This window comes from Crinia signifera, chromosome 9 (assembly GCF_055691185.1).
Source record: "Crinia signifera chromosome 9, ASM5569118v1, whole genome shotgun sequence".
Lineage (NCBI taxonomy): Eukaryota > Metazoa > Chordata > Amphibia > Anura > Myobatrachidae > Crinia > Crinia signifera.
In genome coordinates this window covers 119655570-119675927 of record NC_139225.1, presented here as the reverse complement: position 1 = coordinate 119675927, position 20358 = coordinate 119655570, and the positions used below count along the sequence as shown (strand labels likewise).

Genomic DNA, 20358 nt, shown 5'->3' with positions numbered 1-20358 from the left:
AAGTGTAGTATTATTTTCCAAAGGAAATGCTGGATACATTGTTCCACACTCTGTAAAAGCTTTTATCTTGTGGAATGAATTTCTAGTCCATCTGTCATTCAAGAGACTATCATCATTATTATTGTTGTTGCAGTACATACAGTATAACGCAGAACTCCAAATTCCTTTGTGTAAATCATCATTAGGTCCTTAGGGGATAGAAAGAAGTGACATTTAGGGCCAATTGTAATAGGGTGAGAGTTTTAGAAAGTGAGAGATTTTTGAAGAGTTTTCCCATTTTTTTAAAGCGGCAATCATTTACACAGCAAAACCAGGTTGATTTTGCCATGTAACTGATTGCCGCTTTAAAAAAATGGGAAAACTCTCCCAAAATCTCTCACTTTCTGATTCTCACACGCTATAACTGTACATTTGGCCCTTAATTCATTAGAATAAGGAAAATCCCTATAGATTGTAAACTTGCGAGCAGGGCCCTCCTACCTCCATGTCGGTTTGTATCTACCCAGTTTGTTTAATCACTGTTGTTTCCAATTGTAAAGCGCAACGGAATATGCTGCGCTATATAAGAAACTGTAAATAAATAAATAAAGGTCGCAGTGATGTGCATTGTGCAGTCTGGCTGCCTCTCACTGTTAATGCTATTTCGAACACTCTGATTTTGACCTGACGGCAAAAAGCCGGACAGTAGTGCCTTTCACGTGCACCATTTATTAGCTGGATTTGATGGTGTGTTTATAAAAAAAAAAAGTATAAAATGAAATAATAAAAAAAACAATAAAAAATATGGTACTTGTGTAGTTTCATGGCGCCGTGCGTCTGAGTCCCCTTGCGGGGCTCGCTTTGCTCGCCCACGCTGCGGGCTCGGTGGCTCGCTACGCTCGCCGAGCTATCTAAAATCAACTCCATGCCAACACGGATAGTGGGGGTATGAACTATCCATGTTGGCATTGAGTTAACTTAGTTTATTTTTGATAGTTTGCCGAGCATACAAACTGGAAGTAGCACGGCTCCATGCTTGTGCCGTGAAACTACACAAGTACCTAAAATATTTAAATATATCATCTGTTTCTGCCATGGTGGTCACATTAATGCTGCTTTCAGTCTGCAAAAAAAAGGCATGGACCCGGTATTTTTAAACGTTTCTAAAAACGTTTCTGAACCAGTAGCTCCCATCCGCCGCAGGGACCCCGCCGCTGATCTCACATACACCAGATACCTACCCTGCGCTGCCCAGGTGGGCGGGTGATAGGATGCCTCAGTTGGGGTGGTAGCGGAGAGAGGATGCCTCAGTGTGGGGAGGGGGTGGGTTTGGAAATGCCTCCGTCTGGCACTGCCTCCGTGCATATGAGCACAGCGCATATTTAATAAGCGGGTCCCCGACCCACTCATTAATAATGCACTGCGCTGGGTCCAGCTCATTCGATACTGTATGCACAGAGCGGGACCAATAGTGCTCACTGCTGCCTGGGTACCGTTTCAGACACCAAAAAAACTGGTCTGAAATGGGTAGGACCCTGCTTTTTTTTACCATTTCCAAATACTGGATTTTTGGAAACGGTAAATTCACTCTGTACCTTTCAGACCGCACATATTACCGGGTTTTATATATGATGTCAAATTGAAGGCTGGGGTTGCTGAACCTGCATACTGAAAACCGGTGTGTTTGAAAGAACCCATCTCCTTTTGCACACACAGACATGTTAGGACGGGATGGCTACGTCCTTTTCAGTGGATAGATCCGGCTGCTACCCTGGCGGACGGGCCGTGTGAAAGGACCTGTAATCTCTCACTAATGATTATGGAGTCCACCAAGGCTTTTGTCTGTCCGTCATTTTGAGGTCCAGGCTGAGCCGGATAGTGTGAAATAGCCCTTAGGGAACATAGCCGGATAGTCCATCGGCCAACCTATGAGCTTGCCTAGGACCCAGTGACACGAAGAGGCTCAGAGTACACGGGCATGGTTTTTTTTCTTCTTCCCAAATGTTGATAGAATGGCCGATATCGTTACCAGCAGTGTGGCATATTGTATGGTGTGTATGGGGCATTACAGCGGCAGAGTTTTAAAGCTGTTATCAAAGAACAGCGGGCCTAATTCAGACCTGATTGCAGGACAAATGTGCTGCACTGCAGGTCGGGCAGATGTAACATGTGCAGAGAGAGTTAGATTGAAGTATGATGTGTTCAAACTGAAATCTAAATTGCAGTGTAAAGCTGGGTACACACTATATGATTTTTCTGAACGATATGACCGATCATTTGAACATGGAGTCCAATCTGGCAATATCGTCAGTGACTACATGCTTGTCGTTAACAATATTGTTCAGCGTTCACCCGTGGTTCCTCCATTTTTGCGGAACCACTGATTTCGTTAACAACATCGGCAGTGCCACATATCCTTCAGTGTGTGCGGACCTTAAGAATAAAACAGGCAGCATTTTCCCTGTACAGAAACAAAATAACTCACCCAAATCTAACTCTCTGCACATGTTACATCTGCCCCCCTACATTGCAGCATGGTTTTGCCCATTTTTAGAACAAATCTGTCCTGTGATCAGGTCTGAATTAGGCCCAGTGTGTCTCTACTGTGTGCTAGTATGCAGTTAGATGATTACACAAACAAAATCGGCAGAAAAATTATTTATGTGGCTGAATGTTTACTTTAAGAGTTTACAGGTTACAATAAAAGTATTAAAGGTCCATACAGACTGGGCGATTTTTGCCCAGCATGTATGGACAACAGTGATGTGAAAATCACTGGCCTGAAAATCTTTTGGTGCATAGATACTGAGTGATTTCCCCCCTAGCCGGCGATTTTTTTTCACAGGGGGTGAATGGCTTTGCATAGCAGGACACTATGGAAAGCCGTTCACCCCTTCGCTCATCTGCTTGTAATACCAGCAAATGAGAGTCGATGATGCGGGATGGTTCATCAGCACTGCCCTGTACACACTGGGCGGACTTTGAGCTAAGAGCAGCTCTAATGACGAAACTGAGCTGCTTTTAGCTAAAAAATTGACCAGTGTGTACGGCCCTTCACTGACATGTTTTGTTTTTTTCCAGTCATTTGTAATGCAGACAAACCTGTTGACTCTTTAGGGGGGTTGAATACTTTTGCAAGACTGTGCATGTATGTCTCTCTGTTCAGCAGCCCTCCCTCATGTCACAGGGCTTGTGCGACAGGAGCAGTTGCTGTAAGGAGAATCTGCATTGGCTTTCACTGGCTAATGGTCATTTTGAAAAGAAACCTGTCAGCTTCCAGTATGCAGATAATTGCACTACTGTCATCATGATGGGGGAAATAACAAGGACACCTATTCATTATGCACTCGCTGCCTTCACACTACTACCACTCCCACAACATTATTAAGAATGACAGTATAAATCAAAGTGTATTGAATGTTCGTCCCATCCATGCACATTGAATAGATGCACTTTTCTGGGCGTTTCGCTGAAGTAATTTGATTTTTACCTTCTGAAATGTTAAAATCAAAAATATTAATATAATTCTCTGGTACCTGAGTGTTTGTAGCTTGATTCACTGTAAAATATCCCTTTTTTTACGGCAAATTTATTCTGACATATGTCACTAATAAAATAGCAAATAGTCATATTTTGATAATTTAGGAAAAGTAGGGATGTGCAGTGCCTTAAGTGGGTCCCCTGCTCTCCTCTTGTACATCCTGCCCTTGCTGCTTAGCATAGCAGGATGGTGGTGGCCAGAGCCAGTTCTAGCTAAGTTAATGCCCTAGACAAGATTTTTGATTGGTGCTCCCTAGCACTGTAGCTAGTTCCACCCCTGACCCATTGCTCTTATTCACATTACACCACACTACACCGTATTGCTCCTTATTCACATTGCATTCTTCCCATTCACATTTGACCACACTGCACCACACAGTATTGCACTTTATACATGTTACACCACACAGTAGTGCCCTTTATATACATGACACACATTAATAGTGACACTTAAACACATAATGCCACACATTAATGCATCTTAGATATTGTTCCACACATTACTAATACCCTATAACATATAATGGCCCAAGGTAATGCTGTTTACACAAATGCTGCACATTATTATAACCCAAACACCCCCCACACCTGCACAGCGCTCACCCAGCCTGAAGTCTAAAGATATTGAAGCCTGGGCTGGCTGCAGGAAGTCAGTCGGTGCAACCTCATTCTGCTGGACTCTGCAAAAGCCCATGGGAAGAGGAGCTGCTGGGGCTGGAAATGTACAGCAAACCTCCTCCAGGGCAGGTGGTCATATTTGTTAGTGCCTGCAGCTGCCCCCAAAGTCTACGCTGCCCACACTGGCACACCTGCTAGGTCAGGTGTATGAGCTGTGTGCCCATAGGTTTTCTAAATGCCCCAGGCATTGGCTTAGTTTGCCTATGCCTAAGGCCGACTCTGGCGGTGGCATCACCCATTCCTGGGACTAGAAGCTGTGGATGGACAGCTTCACATGTAATCAAGTACTATTGTTAATTAGTAAGTATGCATTTCCTTTAAATTAGAGATGAGCGGGTTCGGATCCTAGCGATCCGAACCTCCACGGACTTACCTGATCCGAGGCCGGATCCCGGGAGTTCGATGGTCGCCGCCATTTTTCTGAGTTCAAAACGAGGCCGGACGTCATCTTCCCGCTGTCGGATTCTCGCGAGACCTGGGGATATATAGTTCCCGGCGGTCGGCGCCATTTTCAAACAGGCTGGTGATTTCAGACAGCACGGATGTGTTCGTGGTGTCTGCTGAGCTGAGCTGCTGGGGAAACATGCTGGGGGGATGAAATGTTGGGGGGGGGAGATGATTTATGCATAGGGGGCTGCTGCTAGTGCTACAGAGGGGGCTACATTATTTTAATTAAGCAAAAAAAAAATGTTTTAAATGACTGCTGCCAGTGCACAGTATAAGTCCAGGGGTGCCCACATGTGTGCTGTATTTGTCCAGGGGTGCCCACATTTGTGCTGTGTCAGTCCAGGGGTGCCCGCATGTGTACTGTATCCATCCAGGGGTGCCCACATGTGTGCTGTATTTGTCCAGGGGTGCCCACATTTGTGCTGTATCAGTCCAGGGGTGCCCGCATGTGTACTGTATCCATCCAGGGGTGCCCACATGTGTGCTGTATTTGTCCAGGGGTGCCCACATGTGTGCCGTATAATTCTATGGGTGCCCCCTTGTGTCCTGTATCAGTCCAGGGGTGCCCGCATGTGTGCCATATAATTCCATGGGTGCCCCCATGTGTCCTGTATCAGTCCTGGGGTGCCCGGATATGTGCCGTATAATTCCAGGGGTGCCCCATGTGTCCCATATCAGACCAGGGAAGCTGCCCTTTTTTTAATGAAAATAAAAATAAGTTTTTTTTGTTTTGTTTACTGCAAGGGCTGTTAAATGTGCTGTAGTCCAGGGGTAAGCCAAGAGTGCTGTATAATTCATGGGGTGTTGCTAAATAAGGTATGCTGCTCTTTTTTATAATTAAAAGAATACAAATTTTTATTTTTACTGCAGGAATTTGTCTGCCGTATAATTCCATGCCTGCCGCCATGTGTGCCGTATCAGTCCAGGGGTGATGCTAAGTGTGCCATATCAGTCCAGGGGCGAGCCAAGTCTCCCAAATAATTCCTGGGGTGAGCCAAGTCTGCCGTATAATTCATGGGGTGCTGCCAAGTGTGCTGTATTAGTCCAGGGGTGATGCTAAGCGTGCCATATCAGTCCAGGGGTGATGCTAGGTGTGCCGTATCAGACTAGGGGGGATGCTAAGTGTGCCATATCAGTCCAGGGGTGATGCTAAATGTGCCGTATCAGTCCAGGGGTGATGCTACCTGTGCCATATCAGTCCAGGGGTGATGCTACCTGTGCCATATCAGTCCAGGGGTGATGCTAGGTGTGCAGTATCAGCATAGAGGGGATGCTAAGTGTGCCATATCAGTCTAGTGTTTGTGCCACACACTTGTGTGGCTTATCATAGTTATCCAGCTACCTCGGTGCAACCTTTTGCCCTAAAAAAGGTGTGAGCTGTTCAGAATAGACTGGAAATGAGTGGAAATGAATGTTATTGAGGTTAATATAGCGTAGGAGCAAACAATAAAAAACAAAATTCTGCGATTTTAGCAGTTTTTATGCTTTTTTTAACAAAAAATCAGAACCCAAAACCCAAAAAATCCAAACACAAAACAGTTAGGAGGTGTTTTGCCAAAACCCATTAGAACCCAAAACCTCAATGTACTCAGAACCCAAAACCCAAAACCCGAAAAGTGGCCGGTGCACATCCCTACTTTAAATACATTGTATGTTGTCGCACAGAAATATATAATACATAGATTTAATAGTCACTGTGCTTAAAGGGATGTCCACATTTTGCATACTATAGTGTATAGTTGTGGACATGCTTATGTACAGAGATTACTAAATAAACTGGACTTAATTTATGATGCATGGCAAAGAACTCATTTAGAACTTGTGCCCATTTAATCTACCCTACACACATTGAGGCGTATGCCTTCATTTCACCCACAGAAATACCTGTGCAAACTGGAAATGGTTCAATTCTTTGCACTGTGCTGCCATAATGCTCTATAATGCGCAGCACACAACACCATAGAATACTATAGCCCATCAGGTATGGATCATTAGGTCAATAGGTCGACCAATATTGGTCAAGAGACAATAGGTTGACACAAATTTTAAGTTTTTTGGGTGGGTTTTGACATATATCGACATGGACCCCCAATTAGGGTACTGCGTCCCCTCACATGGCGCACTGCGCTAGGATTGCTTCAGGCTCAGTGCAGTGCTACACTCTTCACACTGTTATATTCTCCCTTTATGACAACATGGATGACCTTTGGTCCATATTGACTTATTGCATGTCAACTAGTGGCTGGACTATTGTTGTCGTCCTAGAAACTATTGACCTATGAACCGGAACCAAGCCCAACATTTCTAATTTTACTGTAAATATTCGCAATGCAAACAGACATAGCCTGACTGTGGCCATCGTGTTCTCACTGTCTTTGGTACTATTGCATTATTGGAGCTTGGTTTTACAATGTCATGTAGCTTGAACTGCCTAGAACCATCCTGGCAGATCCCAGTGGGTGCAGAAATGTATTCCTTCTGTGCATGGTAATTGTTCCTATGCCACATGGTTACAGTTCCATTCTATCCTTCAGATGATATCATAAAGCTTCAAAAGGAAGATTCAGATCTTCAATCCTCACTGGCCCAAAGAGGACCAACTGGCAGAACCTGGAGCACCAATTTCCGAAATAAGAAGACATTTTTTAGAGGTCCACCAAGAAATCAACAAGGTTAGTCTCAAACATTCTCTCGGCATGTACTTAGGTAAGTAGTGTTAAATGGCCCAGAATGCTGATATTTCTGGTTAGAATTTCATCATGTTCACAGTGACATTATTCAGGACTATAATAGGAACAAGGTAAATATTACTGTTGACATGACAAATGTTGATAATTAGAATGTCGTACATGCTGTATTTTGTTTGGGCATAATATCTAATATTCTATGCCCAAATAGGGCAGTGTATGAAATTAACAGAACCTTCCAAGAAATGGGGCAGATGTATTAAGCCTTAACAAGAGGTAAATGCAAGGGTAATAGAGAGATAAATGTCCAGCCAATCAGCTCCTTACTGACTTTTTTCAAACACAGCCTGTAACATGGCAGTTAGGAGGTGATTGGCTGGACGTTTTCTTTATCACCCTTGCGTTTATCTCTTGTTAAGGCTTAATACATCTGCCCCAATATTCAGAGGCGTAACTACTTTTTTTGCGCCCCCCCGCCGGACATTTCGGGCACCCCCGCCCCCCGAAATATTAACCCCCTCCTTACCCGTCCCCATTGCCTCCGGCGCTTCTGCCTCTAACCCGACACGCAGATCTCTCGGAAAATGACATACAGCATTATGGGGGAAGCCATTTTCCGAGTGTCTCTTATTATATTAGCACTGCAGCCGGAGCCGGGGACCGCCCATCACCCGACACAGATCTGCGTGACGGGTTAGAGGCAGCGGCGCCGGCGGCAATGGGGTAAGGAGGGGGAGGGCAGGAGCCGGGACCAGGTGGTAACTATAGTCCCGCAGACCCCCCAGGCGCCCACACCTGCCTAGCGCCTCCCCGCCATCGTGGGGGCTGCGGGACTATAGTTACGCCACTGCCAATATTCCTTACCATCTCCTATGAGGATATTAATTTATAACCATTCTATATTATTTTACAATAGAAATTATATGCTCTATTTTCTAGGACCTGGGAGGCCTAATCCTAGTTTTAAACAGCAAAGATTTCCTGGTGTTGGTGCCAGAAACAATTCTATTGGACCAGTCACGCGCCGGAGAGCTGCTGCATCGCTGAATGGTCCCCTCAATCGGCTAAGTGTAAGAACATTGGTAAGACTTCCACTTGTTTTCAACACACATACTATATGTTTCAACATGATTCATAAATCATTTAATCTATAAATGACGTGCCCTGGGTTCAATGCAGTAACAATTGCAGCCACTGGGGTCGTAGAATTTGAGTGGAAGTAAAGTTTATCGAGGTAAAAAACCTCATGCGTGCTCCCAATACCCATGGTATCCATGTGAATATTGGCAACCAAATTATTATTTTTTTAATCCTGCATACATACGCATATATACATACATGTGCACACATACCGCAACCAAACGTTTTTGTTCACCATTATCACTTGTGATATTTACCTTATGTAGGAAATATAATCATTTTATATTTGACTTTATATAACAAATGTGAGCGACGCTGGCATTTTTAGCGGACATCTTGCACATCTCCCAGAGAGCTGTTGGCACTCAAAGGGTTAAAAAATGGTTACAGGTTTTTCTGCTCTGAGGTGATCTCTGACTCCCTGTGGTCTCCCCTCCAACTTCCCACTGGGGAGGTGGGCTGCTGGGAGTCCAGAGGAACGCTTGGAATATATTTCTCCCAGCTGCTTCCTCTAGTGGTGATAATGGCGAGGGACACACACACACAGACTCTCACAGGCATTTACACACACTCACCCACCCACTAAATACTCACTTCTGCTGCAGATGTTTTGGCTCTTGACAATGAATAAAGCCATGTACACACGGCAGCGCTGTTTGCTGAAATCGCTGGTGATCATATTGCCAGTGATGGGATAAATCGCCGGGTGCGTGCTCCCATTTTCAGCCCCATTCTAATCGTGACCAGCTTATTACCTCTGCGGCACCTCCAGCAGAGGTCCCCTTTCATCAGCGACCATCTCTGGTCGCTGATGAAAAGGAGACAATGAGCAATATATCTCCCCCGTGTGTACGCACCTTTAAGGTGCATACACACGGGGGCGATTTTGTGTAATATTGCGGGAAATATGGTCACTGAGCGACCATATTGCCCGCGATGGGAGTGTGCACAGGCGATATATCGTCGGGTGCGCGCTCACATTTTTACCCCTGTAGTGATCGCTGGTCGCATGAACATGCTCCTGAACAGGAGGCACAGAGCAATATATTGCTCAGCCATATATGGCTGAGCAATATATCTCCCCTGTGTGTACGGGGCTTTAGACACTGCTTTGAAAGGTGAATAATTGCAAACTAAAGCCCCGTACACACGGGGGAGATATATTGCTCAGCCATATATTGCTGAGCAATATATGGCTGAGCAATATATTGCTCAGTTTCTCCTTTTCATCAGCGACCAGAGATGGTCATTGATGAAAGGGAGCCTCTGCCGGCGGTGCCGCAGAGGTAATCAGCTGGTATCAGGAGCAAGCTCCTGCAACCAGCGATTAGAAGGGGGCTGAAAACGGGAGCGCGCACCCGGCGATTTATCGCTGGGGCACACTCCCATCACTGGCAATATGGTCGCCTGCGACCATATTTCCAGCGATTTCAGCCCCTATCGCCCCCGTGTGTACACAGCTTTATTCAGCTAATTGTAAATTTCAAATTGCTTAGTTAGTACTTGAGGGGAGGGTGGGGTTTTCATCTGAGTGCCAGAGGAATTGCTGGTAATTTTTCCTAAAAAAAAGGATTTTGAGAAAAAAAAAATCAGACTTGCTCAGGTGGTGTGAGGAAAAAGATGCTGTAATTTTTATAGAAAACTAATTTTCTCTCTTCTAATTGGAAATTTGCTGCGGTTAATTAAATTCCTCCCGAATAGACCCGGTGCATTAGGAATGTGGGGGTAGATGTGTTATGGCCGCAATTATCACATGGTTTTGCCCATTTTTCAAACACATTTGTACTGCAATCAGATCTGAATAAGGGCCATAGTCGCTGATACCCCTACTCCCCCATTTTGGCATTTCCTACATCTAACCCTACAAAATACATTTTTCAAGATACAGTGTTAGAGAATTCAATTTCAATTTATTTTAGTTTTTATTTAATTGCACCATTAGTAATGAGGATATTTATCTAATAGGTTTGTAGAACACAGCAGTGACATGTGGTGGTGGCTGTGCATGGAGAGGCACTGCCACCACCGCACCAAAACCCCAGCCCGGACCGGCCGCCGCCAACATCCAACCCCCTCCCTCCCGACGCCGCCACCACCATCAACCACCCCCGAGAAGAAAATAAATAAATACTCCAATACTCACCAGATGCAGGGGAGATTTGTGGCGCACTCATGCTCACCACTCATCGGCAGCCCGTACACACTGGGCGAGTTTGAGCTGAAAGCCACTCAAAACAGCAAGTTTGAGTGGCTTTCAGCTCAAAGCCGCCCAGTGTGTATGTCCCGGCGATGAGCGGTGAGCATGAGTGCGCGCCCCCGCAACATCACCGCTATTACCAGCAGATGAGTGGCTTTGAGGATGGCTTTACATAGCTCTAGGGGGAAAGCCACTCAGTGTGTATGTACTAAGAGGCTCCCCCCCCCCCCCACCCCACCGTGGTCATCGCTGTCCATACACACTGGCCGTAATCGCCCAGTGTGTTCAGACCTTTATTTGTTTATTACTAAACCTTTACAACTGCACCCTGGTACACAAACCCCTTTGTAGCACCTATTAACAATATATAAACCTATAATGTTTACTATGTGAAACTGTTCTCCAGCAATATCGGCACTCCCTCCACGTGGGTAATGGCTCCGGTGCCTTCTTAGATCAACAGCATAGAAATTCACTATAGTAGCGGCACTCACGGATAATAATCACACAGAAGCAGAGTTTGCTTTAGCTTAACGTTTCTAAAATAATATAGTGGTAGATGCTCAATTAGTTTAGTAATCCCATTCAGGTAATGGTAGGGGTTAGTACTAGGTAAGTAAGAAATACATTGTTCCCTATTTTGGATAAGGGATTAGCTGTGTGCTGCTATTGACTTACGGACTCTCTCTCTCTGTGTGCTGCTATTGAGACCCCCACCAAGCTGCACACTGAACATCTCAATGACTGATATTTTTAGTTCTGGAGTGTAGGCGATGGAATTATTATCATACATGTTGCTACTGTAACTCAACACTTGCCTCACTGGGCTGGGTTCTCACCAGTGACTATTGCTCTGACTGACATGTAGGGTAACTTGCAAGGATATCTCACAGCGAGACTGACTTGGCATTTAAGATTGACTGAAGACCGCTTCTATACATTTGGGCTTGTGCACCGCCATCTTTAATGGTCCTGGTAAATCACTTCTGGACACTTCTTATCATAGTTATTACTCCACCCCCCCCCCCCCCCCCCCATCCCCTCCTATAATCTCTGTGTTGGATATGGCATTCTCAGTTGTATTTACAATAAACCTATAGTACCTACTGTATAACGATTGTTCCAATAATGAATCAGTGTGCATTGTCTACAACTATGGAAAATAACTGCGTTCCCTGGCCTAAATACTACTTTGCTGCCCAACATTTCATCTTTTTACAGAATTCTGAGAAAAGGAGGCAACAACAGTCTCCGAGAGGCCAACAGAACACAAAAAATTACAGGACAAGAACTATTCCGGTGCATGTATTAACAAAGAGGTAAACGCAAATGATGTATTCTGTATATAAAAGAACCCATTCTACATATTGGTCAGTATTTAACACCATGGGACTGATAAATAGTCTGAGCATGTGTGTAACAGTGTACGTACATGGAGCAATGCACTACATCGGGGCTGTGGAGGTATATATGGAGGAATGCACTACATGGGAGGGGCTGTGGAGGTATAAATGGAATGGATGCAGAGGTACAGTATATGTAGAGGGATACAGTACATAGGGGGGGGGGGGTGTACTAAATTTGGGGTGGGGGCTGTGGATGTATTTGCACTGCAGCCAGATATCCTTTTTTAAACCATGTTTTCCTTCTGCAAGCAATGCTTTGTGATCTACATTACTAACTATAACTTATTAATACTGTTACAGCAGGAATAACATACGGAACAGAAAACAACAGTCAAATGTTGGACAGCGAGGAACAGATGCACTCAATCGTAACCGAAAAGTAAGTTTGAGTTGATCGTTAATGGAATGTGTTGCAGCTCCCACTTAATGATATACCACACCACATTCAGGGACCAAGAATATTGACCATACCAACAAATTCAGGATTAGTAGGTACTGTTTGATATTATAGGAATCCGCAAGACCTAAAACGCAATAGTTGAAACCAATGTGTTCACAGTGCTCGTGTTCCATAAGATCAGCCTCCTTTAAAACTGTTAAATATACCACATACACATCCACATGGATATCTTCTTCAGAGCACAGAATAATGGGCGATCTCTCATGTGAGTTCTCCTTAGCACCGTCTTAATATCGGCGCTCTACCTGCTGTATGGTTAGGACATGCAGCTGACATCACCGGGTGTCAGCTGCCCGCCCAGTTCCTCCCGAATGCACGCATAGGTATGCGAGCTGAGAGTCACTTTATGTATGCATGCATGCACCACAGCTTTCGATGGTTGCCAACTATCGAAAGATGTGGGAGTTTGCCCCCGGCCTGCGAATGGATGTTTATGTAAAACAAGGGTGCAAATTTGCATCTGAGCGAGTCAACCAGATTAACCCCCTTAGTTTTATTCATTGCATCCTTACATGGTCCATACACAGTAAAACAATGGACACCCCTAGAGCGCACACATTTTATCCATATTGTGTTTGATGCTTAATGCAGGCAAGGTCAACCTATGGCTCTCCGTTTGTTGTGATACTACACATCCCAACATGCTTTGCCACAGTTCTAGCATTCCATAATAGCCAAACGGTGGCAATGCATGCTGGTTGACCAGGCCTGCTTAAGCGTATACAGAGGACCATTTTTATTATGGAGGTGAATAATCTATATGACTGTGCTGCGGGGGGTGCAGCCAGCATCCCGGTATTCAGTATACCGACGCTGGCATCCCAACTACCTTCAGAAGACTGGCCCTGGAATTTTGAAAGATTCAGGATGCTGACACTGTAATACTGACAGCTGGCATCCAAATTGGTGCATATGTGGGGCGGGTTAGGGTCTGGCCAGGGAAGGGGGATTTAGGTTTAGGCACTAGTGTGGGAACTTAGGGTTAGCTGTGGGGATGGAGCGGTTAGGTTTAGGCACTTACAGGGGCGGATTTAGGGGTCTGGCCGCCCATAGGCACAAACATTTTTGCCGCCACCTATTAGACATGAGGGGGGCTGGGGGAGAGAGAGAGAGAGAGATGGGGGGAGGGGGGACGTAGAGGGAAAGAGGGGGGGCTGGGGGAGACAGAGAGGAGGAAGGATAAAGAGGGCAGGGTTATGAAAGGCTTCGGACAACACCTTATTCCTCCTAATGTCCACCACTCCCCCCACCCACCACCAGTACAGGCTGCACTGTGCCTCCCCTCACTTCCCCACTGTGGCACTGAGTACCTGAAAGCCATGGCAGCAGGTGTCTTGGCTAACACAGGGTCCGCTCGGTCTTCATTGGCAAGCTCAGCCTCAGGCTCTCATCAGTGCGGTAAGGAGCATGGGACGGAGGTTGTGCCGCCGGCGGTAGTACAACTCGACCGCGGCTCACTGGCTCTGGTAGCTCCCCCTCACCAGCGCTGGGGAGGGGAGCATGTAGCGGTGGCAGCGGAAGCTTGACTGCAACAGCTCTGCTGGAGGGGAGGATCGCGGGACTGAGTAGGTGCCATTGACGGGGATAGAACTGCAGCAGGGTGAGCGTGGGACTGCGGCAGCACTGGAGGGGGGGCTGGTCTCCATATAGTGGCAGAGCTGAGGGTCTTTCTCTCACCAGCCCCCGCGAGGGGAGCATGGGATAGTGGGACTGTTCGCTTCAGTTGTGTTGAAGGGGAGAGCACGGGACTATCTGGCGTCCGCAGCACTATATTTAAAAAAAAAAACTTCAAATGGTGCAGACTGCAGAGGATTGTCACTGGCAGAGGCTTGACAGCTACCCCCCACTAAAAGGGTGCCACCCCTAGGCACCTGCCTCACGGGCCTAGTGACAAATACGGCCCTGACAGGGGGGCAGGGTCAGGCTGCAGAGAAGGGGCGTTTAGGAGGCGGAATGCAGGGGTTAGCATTAGCGGGGATAAGGTCAGGCTGCGGAGGGGGGGGGGGGGCAGGGGAAGGATAAGTATTACCTCCTCTAGGATGCCAACATCCTGACTGCCGATCATCCGTAAGTATCCTGTGCTGAGAATGTGCTTAACACACTATACTGTAGATAGAAGTCTCCTTTTTAGTGTACAAGATTGTGTTTTTTTTTTTTATATATAACATTGTCGACATCATTGAATACTGTTCTAATAGGTGCATGTTGGAATTGAGTCAGTGCACTTTTTGCTGCTATTCCTCTCCTCCACGTGTCTGCTTGGCCCCATTATTGGAGTGAGCATGAATATCCAATTGGAACATGAGCAGCACAGCGTACGCGTATGCTGGGAGATGAGTTTCGGGCTCTTATGGAAGGCAGTAACTTTTCCACTCACTGGAGTGAGTAAGGCTTACAGAACCTATATCATAATAGGGAAAGCAAAGGATAACGGCTACATAGTAAAATGGGTAGGGTCTGCTAGCGATACAGTGATACGAGACATCCTGCTATATAAACATTAACCATATTTCTTTTCTGCTGCCAGTTAACAACGCAGGTCACATTGAATCGTGGGAAAAGACCGCTAAATGCAAGGTCAGTAGTTTGTGTCAGTAGTTTGTGTAAACCAGGCATGTCCAACCTTCGGCCCTCCAGCTGTTGTGAAACTACACATCCCAGCATGCCTTGTCATAGTTTTAGCATTCCCTAATAGGAAGACTGTGGCAAGGCATGCTGGTATTTGTAGTTTCACAACACTTGGAGGGCCGCAGGTTGGACATGCCTGATGTAAAGTTTGGAATCTGTATTCACCTCTATCTTTCATTAACAGGTGGCAAAACAATGAAGGTTTTGGATCGACTTTAACTGTTTCTGTTCCTAACCCCAAAGCAAGTCCTGTCTCACAGTGAGTGTAATTGCATTGCTTTTGCTTGCTAGTCATACTGTACTTCTCCATTCTGTAGTCTTGCGCTTGCTGCATGGGTGCTCATGGCTGTTGTTGCATGTTCTCTGGCTTTCCTTATTGGTTAATATTCTGGTTCCCATATGACAGAGCCCCTAAAACAAGAATGAAGCGACCAGTAGGAAGGCCGAGGAAACCAGCAGGGCAGCCCACAGATCCTCCTCCTAAAGGCGTACCTCTGAGATTCAACTTCCGAGCTATGGCCAACCATGTGAGTCATTAACCGTTTACCAAGGGCGTTCCTAATCCTGTATCTTCCGTTGGTTCCTTATTTGTATACACAGATACTGTACACTGCATTGCTCCCTAATGGACTGTTACTGTCATTTTCTGTAAGGGTATAGGACTTGGCTGAATATGTTGATGAGACGGGTAATCTAACCAGTCTTCCCAGAAATCTATTTGGAGTCTAAACATTTCTGCATTCATATATTTATGTTATAGTCATTATAATATAGTTGCCCAAGTTTGTAAGGGGATGTAGTCGGCAGGTCGACCATAAATAGGTCGATGGTCAATAGGTCAATGGACCATAAGTTGACACATGAAAAAGGTTGACATATCTTAGATCGACAAGGTCAACACATACAATAGGCGTAGCAAGGCACCGTGTCCAAAGCATGGCGAGCAAAGCGAGAGTCGACCTTGTTATAGTCAACCCTATGACCTATACTGTTTGTAAGATACTGAACCATCCAACAGAAATGTAGTTCCTCTCCTCGGCTTGTACAGTGCTTGTGGTCTGATGTCCATGTCCTCACCCCAGCGTATAATCCCTATGAGCCACGGAGAAGTGTCCCGGCGTCCCACCATTGTGCTACATTGGCGGTGGGAAGTACCAGAATGGTAATACCACAAGCAGGGCCCTCATTCAGCAAAAGATGCATCTTACATTACATGTACAAATGGAACCGGTTTGCGCTATGGGATTGGTTCCACTAGAACAAACCTGAAATCATACAGTAGTTTAGAAGATGAAACCTTGGATATGTATGTGTGAGCGATGTTCTGTTTCACTGCACTAGGTGGCTCTACAAAGTGCTACTATAAACAAGTTATTTTGCGATTAACTTAGTAAAACGTTCTGTCATTTTAATAGTGTTTCCTAAAAGAATCTTACTGACCCTAGTTATCAAACTGTAGCGTTTGTAATGCAGATAATGGCAATCTATAGTAATATTGATGCCTGTCCCTGAATACCCTTAACCCTTTCAGGTCCAACATCTAGTCAGGCTCAACATCCCTAGCGCTAGTAGCAGATCCAATGGTGAGCCACTTTAAAATAGGAACATTAACATCGTTCAGCATTCAATGTAGATTATTTTTGAATAAAAAGAAATGACAATTCATTTAAACACTTAAACCTGACTGTTTCAATATAAAAAATTAAAAAAAATATTGGACTGCAAACGGTCCTGATACAATATTCAAATGTACCTGAAAATCTGGTCTACGGATATATACCTGGTGTGACTACCTTCATAGCGCTTTGAGTGGGCGATTCTCTAAGACAGAAATGCGGTAAAAAACCCGTTATCTGGGTTTTTACCGCATTTCTGGATGCTCTAACCCCCCTGCAGAAGCCTATGGGCTTCTTACCGCAGCGCTGTTTGAGGGATCCGTCACGGATCCCTCCCAGCATGCCCAGCGGCCGGCGTGTCACTCTGAACATGCGCAGATGGACTCCCGGGTCACAGACCCGGAAGTCCAGCACCGGCGCTGCATCGCAAGGGACAGCTCTTATCGCAAGAGCTGTCCCTTGTGTTAATAACCGCATATGTTACAGCATATGCCTTTATTAATAATGCGGTGGCCAGAGAAGGGGGCAAACAGGGCTGCGGATGTTACAACCTCCCGCCCTCAGACCGCAAATGCAGGGTCGCACCGGGACTTTGAAATGGTTCAGTCCCGGAGCGACCCTGCATGTGCGGTCTGTTCACATTGCATCAACGAACCGGCAATATTGCCGGTTCTCTGAACGTCATCCGGGGGCGCGACAGATCGTCTTTGCGTCATCGGGGGAGGAGGCAGCGCTTAGAGCTGGCGCTGTTTCAAGCACTGCCTCCTCCATAGTGTTAACGGGTCACTCGACCCGATTAACCCATTCACACCCCAAAGCAGCACGGCAATGAACCGATAAGAACCCTTCCTGTTGCCGTGTCGCTCCCAGTTTGCTGTAACGGGTAACCCTTTTCACATCGCACCAATTACCAGGTCAAACCGGCATAAACCCGGTAATTAGGTGCAATGTGAAAGGGGCATTATTCAGACAATTTTCAGCATCCCTCCCCCATTCAAATCTGCTAGGCTGGGCACCATATCTGTCCATTTTCACCACACACATGTGGCTACATTTGAAATTGATCCAGTCACCCAGCATAACAGAATGTGTCCATATGTTGACAGCAACATAATAATATTATTAGTATTCTTTTTTTTTTTTTTTTGCAATCGAAAGGGGTGATGCAATTACCCAAGTACTTTGAGTGGAATTTAGAAGTAGCCTTGGACTTTAATGCCTGAAGCTACAGTATTCATTTAGACTCCCGATTTGTCACAATCGGCTTGAGGGGTATTCAGTCTGTGCCGATATATCCCGACAGGGTAAATATCACCCGTCGCCTCTTCAATGCTGCTGTTATTGACAGCTTTGAAGGGTTTCCGATTCAACTGTCTTTTAAGTCTGATCTGTTTTGTCAGAAACGGGGATTGTCCAATTCACGGATGTTTTTCGACAATCCACGCCCATTTTCGCCGATCCACAGACTTTCAGACAGTTGGAACATCGAATTCTGACTGTTGAGTTACTGTTGGATCTAAGGAAAACGGACCAGGATTACAACTTCCGGAACGTTCCGACGATTGGAATCCCCGATTGAATACCCCCCGAAACTGTGACAAAATTCCAGGTTTCTGTGTGTGTGTGTTAATGCAGTAGTGACAAGCATTAACCCCCACTATGGCTGGTGAAAAAAAAACGACATACAGTATTTATCTTATGTGCGGCCCGTCCGACCTTGATCTGATGTGCACGGGATCACGCATTGGGTCGGACGAGATGTCAAAACATGAGATTTGGTCCGATTTATCGCCCCAATCCATCAGAATCTGGTCAATCGGACCAAATCTCGCTAGTGTATGGGGGCCTTTTAGATGCTTACATTATGTGACAAGTTGGTTGTGTTCTAATAATGGGAGCCTTCACATCGCATTGCTGTAAAACCTTAGTAACACATTGCTGATGTGTTTTGCAGACTAATGTCACACTGAACGAGAGATTTTCTTCCATCAACATTAAAGGACAACAGTACGCACCAGCAAGAGGCCGGGGTCGGACCGTCATGCTGTCTTAATGTCAGCTACGTTTGCAAGGAAGACAGGAATGCAGCAACGTTGAAGCTGGACAGTCTTATGTCGGATAAAAAATATGTCACTTTTCAGTGCAATGCATTGTGGGTTCAAACTCCGATATAATTATAGGAACAATTCGTTCAGATTTCGTTTTGTTATTACTGCTATTCATGGGCTCATCAACCAAACACAAAGGACATCATTGGAGTTTTTGTAACTGCTCCATCCCTTAAAGGAATTATGGGTGCAGAAAAGAAAAAAATGGCTCCTTTCGTGAATCGATTAAGCTTTGCAAGCAGCTTTACTATGTCTTATACAATTTAGAATTCTATTAGATGGAGGACAAATGGAAAAGGTGTCTGTTGTCTTTAAATGGTGATGTCAATGATACTGGTGGGATATGCATAGTTACAAATTTAATATGGAAACTTTATAGTACAAAGAGGGGTTAATTGTTACTGCAGTTGGATTTGCAGTTCTTTGGTGCGCTGTGTTTGTTAAGCGTCACTGTATGCAAAAAGTTCTATTAAATGTATCCAAGAAGTGGTTATATGAATATACAATATACATACTCACTGTTGTACTTGTGCGCAGTCACCACTGTGAGATAAAGACGTACAGCTGCCCAGCAAACTGTATCAAAAATAAAACCTGTTTGGGCCTCATAATAAAGTGTTATAGTATTGTAGAACTTGGGAAAGGACGTGAAAGGGATGTATCCAGGGCTATTAGCAATGGGCAGGGGTAATGAGCCAAAATAATTCCCGTACTACCTGGATTTCAATTATACCCCTTTCACACCGCACAAATAACCCCAGGTTGTTGCCAGGTCGACCCAGGTCACTGTGCGGTGTGAAAGGGCCTTTTGAAAAATCCCCGACCCTGCAACCCGACCTGGGTTCAAAAAAAGGGGTTTAACCGGGTCAGACCCGGGTTGCTGGGCAGTGTGAACAGGTAACCCGGGTCCCATTCACACTATAGGGAGGAGGCAACATCAACTCAAAGTGCTGCCTCCTCCCCGCCCCCGGGGATGCTCCGCCCTCCCAATGTCGTCAACGACCTGGCTTATTGCCAGGTTGCTGTGGGAGCTTCACCTCGCAAATGCTGGGTCGCTCTTGGGACGGAACAGTGTCCACTTCCCAGGTCCGACCCTGCATTTGCAATGTGAAAGGGGTATTGGTTGCCACCCGTTTTACATAGGACAGATGTGAGAGCTAGAAAAAAACAACTTTCACATCTCAACCCGGGTTATTGCCATGGCATTATGTCACCAACCCGAGTCGAGGTGAGGTGTGAATTCATCTTATAACTCTGGTCGGGAAATCCTCCAATTCGACCTGGGTTATAAGAAGAGTTAAACCCGGTCACCCTCTGTAAGATGGGCGACTTGGGTTTAATATAAAAAACGCCGGACAGGGTCGGACCCGGGTTTGCAATATGAAGGGTTATTACAGCATTTTGTATTATAAACTTTATGTAAATTATGTAACTTTAATACTAATTGAATATTAATTCTTATTTTACCAATG

The 20358-nt window shown here is 45.5% G+C and overlaps 1 protein-coding gene across 2 annotated transcripts in view; it reads left to right on the top strand.

The window, feature by feature from the left end:
• LOC146035898 (UAP56-interacting factor-like) overlaps positions 1–19404 on the top strand; it is a 31229-nt gene extending 11825 nt beyond the window's left edge. For both annotated transcript variants that reach the window (XM_083159597.1, XM_083159596.1), the window contains 8 exons: positions 7179–7316; positions 8271–8413; positions 11890–11987; positions 12375–12453; positions 15062–15111; positions 15347–15421; positions 15569–15689; positions 18733–19404. In XM_083159597.1, coding sequence (XP_083015723.1) covers positions 7179–7316; positions 8271–8413; positions 11890–11987; positions 12375–12453; positions 15062–15111; positions 15347–15421; positions 15569–15689; positions 18733–18831 — 803 coding nt within the window. In that variant the 3' untranslated portion in view covers positions 18832–19404. The remainder of the gene's footprint in view (positions 1–7178; positions 7317–8270; positions 8414–11889; positions 11988–12374; positions 12454–15061; positions 15112–15346; positions 15422–15568; positions 15690–18732) is intronic.
• Positions 19405–20358: the final 954 nt, after the last annotated feature.